Below are 8,931 nucleotides of genomic sequence, written 5' to 3' on the forward strand. Positions count from 1 at the left end.
GGAGACTGTGATATCAATTAACACGGCTAATAAAGATTTCTTGTACATACTCATTATCAATATCATTCACGGAAGACGTCAAGCTGTATGAATGGCCAATTTGTTAATTTAACTTCTATTTTCTGGAGCTGGTAAGGAATATGATAACGAATGCTTTGCACCAGGAACATTGGCGATATCGCATTCCAGTGTGAATTGTCGAACTAATTCTTGTAAATATACTTCTAATAGTCCCAGTAATACACATGTCTCAATTATATAACTATACGTCTCGTTACGTGTCAGTTAAACAAATATGTGTAACAGTAATACACGTCTCAATTATATAATTATAGTCCCGTAACGTGTCGGTTAAACAAATATGTCTAACAGTAAAACACATGTCTCAGTATTTTAGTATAATGCGTTCCAGAAATAACTGGTTATCTGGTGTTATAAATAGGATTCAGAAATATGGATACATCGGAAAGGGTAAAATTCTCTACAATAATGTAGCGATATATTGTTGTGAGCTGAATATCTACAAGTACTCTGCCGAATCATCTTTGCTCAAAATAGTTTCAATAAAAACGTTAAAAACAAAAGTTGTGGCTCGAGAGATGATAAGAGAACAGTTTGCTTTTGTTTACAAGTCATGACCGTTTGCTTTTCCCAGCTGGCCAAGAAGTAATCGAAGTTGTTTACAAACTCCGGATCCGGGACCCAGGGTGAAGGTCAGGATATACCGGTACAATAACAATGTCAGATATCTGTATGAGAGAGAATAGGTATGCCAGTTTATTCTATTTGTCGTAAAGTTGTTTACGTATAGACGATCCGTGCGCCACTTTCACGCTTCAGGAAAAAGACATGACCGATTAATTAGTTTTCATATATTAGTTAGTTCTCTAGAGTTTTGAAGAAAGTCCAGTTTTGTGATAAAGTCTGGCATGGAACATATTCTCGGGGATATAATAACGGTCGTATGAATTGAAGATTAATAACAAGTAACCATGGATTTCTAAGGCAAACACGTGTGTTTATTTGAATCGAAGGGCCATTAAGATCGGTTGCAGCGCGGTGTTGATGTAAAATGGTGATGCCTTGGCTCAGAACTTGTATGAAAATTACAGCGAGAGTCAGATTGTCCCTGCATTGATGTACTTTCTACCTCTCAAAATGACCGCCAACAATGGCTTACGTTTTTTGTGCGATTTCTCATATCACATTCGCACTGCCCCTCCCCGCACCTGTCTGTGTCATTGACAATCATTATTGACAATCCAAGCGACAGCTGTTGACCAGGTCCGTGCTCGCGGGCTCCGCGTGGCAAGGGACCCATATGTTACTGGACAGGGCGATTACTTGAAAGATTATACTTTTTTTTCTGGAAAGACCTTCGCACTTCGAGAGAGAAGGATGAAATATTTTATTTTAGAGTTTTCGTGTTAATTCCCATAAGTTGGTAATAAGGACAGAATTCTGGGTAAAACCAGTATTTTCGAGTATAGTGCATACGTAATGGACTGATGACCCAGTCGCTTTCATGGAAATTATATAATGCGTCGCAGTTTCTGTTTGCTTATGAAACAACGTTGCATTTAGGTCACCTTTGGGATTTCCCAATATTTCGGTTGATTATTCATTTCAGTGTTCAGAATTTCCATTTCGGAATTAGTATAGGAAGAAAATTGTGAAATCAATATGAATCATTTCGATATAATGCGATGTAAGCATGATGATGAATGCACACTCCGAACCACGCCCAGGCGGTTATTCTACACGTGGTAGTTCTACCCGGCAACTCAGTGTCTTCACAACAATGTATCGATAATTACTCCCCACGATACAATAACGACCAGAGTGGTTACACCTCAGGGACTCTTTACAGACGAATGTGTCTTCAATATCTTTCTAAAATTAGATATGAACACAAGCAGGTCACGCGCATAAACCTTCTATGATGTTGTTCTTACTTCGTAATAAAATAGATATGATTAAGTTCTAAATATAGAGAACGCTGACTTTTCTTCTTACATATATGTGTCGTCTGCTGACTCAAGTCCGCGCGTCGTCTAATGAATGACTTTAAATATGTCACATGTATTGTGAAATATCCAATAAGATAATCACGCACGTTCCCGATTTAAATATCGCGATCAGTAGCTAGTAACGGTTGAGTCAGCACCAGGCACTGTTATGTTGTGCAGTGACGCTGACAAAACAAATGAAACTAACACTTGACGTCATAAGGTCAGGCTTCGACCGGATTGCGCGCGCAGCTCCGTGTTTACCTCGTCTGTTATGTTACTGCGTCGCTAAAACTCTACGTGTTTAGCATAATCAATTCGTACCGAGTGTTCGTATCAAGATGGACGCAGTTCTACCGGCTCTAGGCGATCGCGTGTTCAAAGCGGATTACATAAAAAAGAAACGACTGAGAAAGGTGAGATTTGACAAAAGTATACCGGTTGGATATTTGTATTTAATTGTAAAGGTTGTTAGTTGTGTCATTGTCTATTTCGTGAGTTGTTAGATAAACACTCTGATACCATGCCGCAACATTTGTTTTGTAGGTCGATATATGTTTCGAATGGCAGTTGCATAAGTAGGCGTAAATAAAAAGTATGTAATTTAACATTCACGACAGTGTGTTACATGTTAACGACCTGGATGGCTCTAACCATACGTTGTTTTTATTTTTAGGGTAAATCCCAGTACTTGGTAAAATGGAAGGGGTATTCATCGAAGTAAGTACATGTGTTGTTTTACTATACATTTTATCTTAGCCTGCATGTTACGTAATCACGGCGTCATGACACTATCTGTTTATACCCATGACAACTATTGCTATGATACCGATGACAACTTTGCTATGATACTGGTCCTATAATTATGAAGTTTCCAGAACTCCAGCGTTTTGCTGATGCGACATTACCATCGTGTGCTGTTCTGCTGCGCGTGGTTTTGACCGTGACCTTCGAGTTGTTTACAACTCTGTGTAGGCCAGTTTCTGCACAACTTCCTTGTAAAAGGTTTATGCAGTTACGTTTGAGTAGTTTAGCAAGTTTCAATAGTTTAACTCGTCCAGCGAGTGGATTTGACAGGTAGTCTACGTTCAAGATGTGATTTGAAGTGGCGAGTGTGTACGTGTATATAAGTGATGGATGGGTGGTTAACCTATGTCAACCTACACTACTTTACTCGAGCAGGTTCGGGACACAGAAAAAAAATTGATAAAAATGTTTCGTTTAAGTATTACATCAACTGACTACTGTGAACTATAATGATACACGAGATATCGTGCTTTGTTCAAGTGTTAGCAACGTTTTTAACAATTAACGTATCGACGTCTCCTGAATTATCTTATAACATTAACACTCAGTAAAACACGAAATATGTCGGTATGCTGAACATGCTTGAACTTCTTGTCCGGTTTTGCCGGCTTGGTACTCATATACACGTCTACAGTTCCGTTTCACTTGTGCTGCAGGTGTCCCTCAGCACAGCCAGCGAACCGGTACTTCCTTATTCCTGGAATAATAACTGTCGCTGGCATTGGACTTTATTTATACGACTCATGTGCATGTGACTTCATAAGTTCGTAGTAATTTAACACAGGAAACAGATTCATGTGGGTTTTCACATAAAAGTATCTTAAAATTTTTACTCAGTTGGAGCATTTTTATCCCTCTCTGTCCGTTTCTGTAATATTGTTTTCTTTTCTTTATAGATTAATCCAGTTGAAAATGTTGAAATTGACCGACATAATTAGGTGTAGTCTTTGGCTACACTATTAGTTGGCACAGTGTTTGAATTTTTCTGTGTTTCTGGTGGGTCTAGAAAGCTCTCGTATCGTCCTCTGTGTTTAAAACCCGGGAGAATATCAGTAGGCCCTTCTTGTTGTAGGCCTTTAGCGCTTTATAATTATCCAATCGGTTGTAGGCCTAGAGCGCTCTGGTGTTGCCCTTTCTGTTGTAGGCCTAGAGCGCTCTGTTGTCCTTTATGTTGTAGGCCTAGAGCGCTCTGGTGTTGTCCTTTCTGTTGTAGGCCTAAAGCGCTCTGTTGTCCTTTATGTTGTAGGCCTAGAGCGCTCTGGTGTTGTCCTTTCTGTTGTAGGCCTAAAGCGCTCTGTTGTCCTTTATGTTGTAGGCCTAGAGCGCTCTGGTGTTGTCCTTTCTGTTGTAGGCCTAGAGCGCTCTGTTGTCCTTTATGTTGTAGGCCTAGAGCGCTCTGGTGTTGTCCTTTCTGTTGTAGGCCTAAAGCGCTCTGTTGTCCTTTATGTTGTAGGCCTAGAGCGCTCTGGTATTGTCCTTTCTGTTGTAGGCCTAGAACACTCTGGTGTTGCCTATTCTGTTGTAGGCCAAGGGCATATTTGTATTGTCCTTTCTGTTGTAGGCCTAGAACGCTCTGGTGTTGCCTATTCTGTTGTAGGTCTAGAGCGTTCTGGTGTTGCCTTCTCTATTGTATGTCTAGAGCGCTCTGGTGTTACCTTTTCTGTTGTAGGCCAAGGACATATTTGTATTGTCCTTTCTGTTGTAGGCCTAGAGCGTTCTGTTAGTCCTCACTGTTGAAGGTCGTTGTAGGCCAAGAGCGCTGTGGTATAGCATTTTCTGTTGTAGGTTTAGAATACACTTGAGCTTTACTTTGTGTTGTTAGTGTAGGATGTACTGGAGGTATTCTGTTTTGACCTTGGTTGAACAGGATTTGATTTAACATTATCCAGATCAACCACGCGAAACAAAGACATCTAGCTTGCACCCCTGGCGTAAACCTGTTTCGTGAATTTCAGTAATGTTACTTTTTGCATACGGTTTTGGTGCAGACAGTGCACACTACTGCCCTGTGACTGTGGCGTGACCACAGACATGCTATGTGTAGGGGTTGGACAGCAGGATATCACCCAGACGATATCTCGCGTATCGCTACACGTGAATCAGTGCATTAGAATGGCAGCACGTGGTCACCCATATATCACACTATACGGTCTAATGTACTAGGGAGCTGTCACCTGTGGTGCTACCCGATACACAACTAATACTCGCACACATACACACTCGTAGGTACATTTCGGTCACGTGAAATGGACATGTTATCTGTGGTTTAGAAGTACGTCTTCGTGTACAGATAAACGTTAACTATGTGAATGCGTATGTAACTTTTATAGTAAGTTATTGTTATATTGTTTAGCTTTACGACGTGTGTTGGTGTGTACACCTTCCTACGTCAACGTAGATCGTGTTTGTGTATGATTATCATCGATAAAACGTCTACCCGGTGGAGTATCATATCATTTGATGGGCTAAGTACATAGCTTTGGAATACCGGTAGATATATATATAGTTTTAGAATACTGGCAGTGAATGCATTTTGTTCGCATTAGAAATATTGCATATGAAGAAGTAGTCATTCGAAAATCTTATTTCAACATTTTGTTCCAGGGAGTGTACGTGGGAACCAGAAGAAAATATTTTGGATCCTCTCCTCATCAAGGAATACATAGAACGGTAAGGGCATGGCGTGGTCACTTAAATAGCGCTGTAGTAGTATTTGAAAGTATTACCGGATGTTGTACTGCTGTATTGTTTCAATATACTGTAGCGATACGTGTTTTACTTGTCAGCTTCCGGATTTCTTTTGAACGGAAGACTTTTCTCTGGACGTCGTTCATTTTTCTGATAATTTGTGATATTTAATACTCATTTAAGGGAACGCATTTTGGTCAGGGGACAAGTGGGACGCCTGAGAGCGATAGATATGATTTTGTGGTATGTAATCGATATATATTGGACAAAGTTGTCATCGTTATTTATTGCATTTTGTAGACCTTACTCTCGGCGTCTGGGCAGGCGGAGGCTGTGCGAGGTATGTACTTACAATTCACGAAAAATGTTTCATGACGTCATAGTCACAGATAAATGGGATGTAATTGACGCTTCCATCCTATTTAACGCCCTCTTTCGCCCTCGCACAAAACTATTAATATCAAGATCGATAACTGAAGTGCCGGTTTGGGCTGAATTAACATCGTGCGTTAGATTAAAGTGATGTTAAGTGAACGATATTAGAAGTGATGTGCTGGATTGTGTCAACATCTCATCAATAATTCTCGGGGAAATAAAACAAAGACATTATACTATTTCCTTAAAAGGCGATATCGTCACAGACACTAATGCCTAGATGTGTTACACGACCAAATCCATAAGGTTAGGCCGTAGCTGTACGATCTGATACGACCCTTCACAGTAAACCTTGAAATACCAGTGTCCACACTGTTCCAGTCGTCATACCTGTACACCTAACATGTCCTATTTCACAGTTTTCAGGTAATTAAATACAGGTGTATAATCAATGCGTCATGCATTGATACTTTAATATGTTAATAAGAAGTATTATCTCCCACAAATGTTAGTTATAACTATGAAGATTTCTTAAATATATAACATGTCATCGTCTTTTACTAGGTGTAGATAATTTCAGACGTTATCGGATTTCCAGTTATAAATTTCTTGATTCATCCGTTTCGTACAGACAAAACCTGTCTGTGATTCATACACACTGTAAAAGACAATGATTCATTGAACATCCTCGACATCGACCCATTATTATTGGAATCGAGTTGAAATTCCAAATTAGTCATCTGGCCATGGCGTGACGACCCCAACACACGTGTATAACAGCAACTTGGGTACAGTGTTAAGACTAGTAGAGTACACCCGCTAATGTCCCGCCTACACTGTACAGATCGTTAACTTACTGTGTATTGTTTGTATATATGTAGTCATTGGTATGTTGTATTCATAAGTTTTGACTACAATAATGTCCCTGTACATACGTTAAATACCTTTGGCAGGCATCCTTAATGCAAAAGATCAGAAATATGATTATACATGTATTTCACTTGAACAACAACGTATGATAGATCAGTAAAGTACGTACCTGATTAATAAAAGACGATTTTGTGTAATAACGCTGGAATATTGACGCACTGAGTCAGGCTTACTAAGCAAGTCGTCGTTGTTTTGTTTTTTGTTCGTTATAATAGACACTTCTTTTGGTTTACAAACACCCCCGCTTCATTTAATTGACTGTTTTCTAAAATCATGTTTAATCTATATTGGGGATCAACTCCACATTTATGTATTCGTCTTGGCGTATGATATATTAGGATAGATAACATGATCTCCTAGATTATTCACGTATTAATGTGTGTACTATAATATCTATTCGCAGGTGTCGAAGCGAGTGCCACTTACTACACTATATCCCTATACCCCTTCCTCCCCCGAAGAGACCAACAACAACCTACCAATAGACCTGTTCCCGTTTGATAGACAAGACACAAGCGAGGAAGCCAAAGGTCCTGATGATGGATACCTAACCGAAGATGCACATATAAAGCTGGGGTCGGTTGGGAGTGACCGAGGTACAGATGAAACACCCGCGAATGAAGTACGTACACAGCAGTGCGCCGTGTGTAACAACGGCAATCATTACACCATCCCTGGAACATGTTCATGTGAAGGTCAACGTCGAGACAGGAACTTCTTTGATTGGGTATCGCAGACCCGTGCGTTTCACGCGACACAACTCCAGGACAAAGATCTTTGTGACAAATCTGATGACCAGTTCTCTGATGAGTCGACAGTGAAGTATGTATCAGATGACGATATGACATGTGGTTATCGATCAGATAGTGTGAGCGACGAGGAGATGGAAGTTTTACCTGCCCCTCCCTCGCCTTCCCATTATGAAACATCAGTGGAAGAAGATCCCCCGGCAGATGAATTACTTGTTACCAATGTTACTTGTAACGAAATCACGGTAACATTCATCGAAAGTCCCACGAAGGCAGGCTTTTTCAAGGAGGGTCGTGAGGAAGGTCCGACGGGATAGAAAATGGGGTTGATGATATTCCTTAAACAATAGCCCATGTGCTAAACAAAAGAGGACCAAAGTTGCCACGCCCACTTTTGCTTTTCAGCAGACAAAGTTTGAGTGGCACTAAAAGTTTCCCTTCGAATTCGTGTTCAGTCATACAGGTTTCCATTTTCTGTTACGTACATGTAGTCGTGCACCCTTCTGTAATGCCGATGTTCTCTAGTGACCAGTACATGTGTGTGAGGGGATGAAGACGAGTCCAGTGTCTGGACGAACCACGGCGGAGATGGTGTTGCACTGGTCAGCTTAGCTCCTGTAGTTTGTGTTGAGGTGGCCTGACAGGTCGCTCGGACCAATGTTTTTAGAAGACAAGTGCAATATTGATCTGGCTGCGTGACGTAATACCGGTACAGCCAGATATATACATGCGTCATGGATTAATGACTGTAACGCAAGTCTTGATGAATGGTGCCATGATCGGCGGGAGATTTTACTTTTTTATTGTTAATACTTAATAATGTTATTAAAGGTGAAACAGATGCAATGGAAACGTCGTGTCTCTTAGTTTACATGTTATGGATTGGGAAAAAATCAAGAGGTCATCTAATCGTGATGAGATCTGATTCAAAGTTACTTTCCTTAACAATTAATTACAGGCGCAATACACGAGTTTTCAGACCAGTAAAAGTTTCCTAGAATATGGACAGCTAGAATGCTTGATGGTTATATAAGAAATCTAAACCTATATACTTACCAATATTGATATAGGTAATAAACCACGTGGTAAATCAATAAACATGTCAAATCGATCAGTAATGTAGATACAACTAAATGTTAGCTCCTGTTTCATGTATGATCGGACGCAATTAGACTCTAAAAAGTCCACTATCATGGATAGTGTCGACGCTCTTACCATTCGGCTTGTCAAGTCGGTCATACCACCGCGCGACTGATACTGAAGCCTGTAAATCCCGAGTTACTCGACACTGATCCTAAGCTTTTTAAACGTTTAGATGACACTGAAACAATTCCGCTTTTAGCATGTTCCTTTTCCGCCTCGTCGTTCACATG

General features: G+C 40.3%; 1 protein-coding gene across 1 annotated transcript; it reads left to right on the forward strand.

Moving 5' to 3' along the window:
• Window positions 1–2,319: 2,319 nt before the first annotated feature.
• On the forward strand, window positions 2,320–8,410 carry LOC132556135 (chromobox protein homolog 7-like). Its single transcript, XM_060220523.1, has 5 exons — window positions 2,320–2,425; window positions 2,686–2,729; window positions 5,421–5,486; window positions 5,805–5,844; window positions 7,213–8,410. Exons 1-5 carry the CDS (start codon window positions 2,351–2,353, stop codon window positions 7,873–7,875), a joined length of 888 nt encoding a protein of 295 aa, XP_060076506.1. The 5' UTR covers window positions 2,320–2,350; the 3' UTR covers window positions 7,876–8,410.
• Window positions 8,411–8,931: the final 521 nt, after the last annotated feature.

Source organism: Ylistrum balloti, unplaced genomic scaffold (assembly GCF_031769215.1).
Source record: "Ylistrum balloti isolate Yb309-2 unplaced genomic scaffold, AGI_CSIRO_Ybal_v1 Utg370552, whole genome shotgun sequence".
Classification (NCBI taxonomy): Eukaryota; Metazoa; Mollusca; class Bivalvia; order Pectinida; family Pectinidae; genus Ylistrum; species Ylistrum balloti.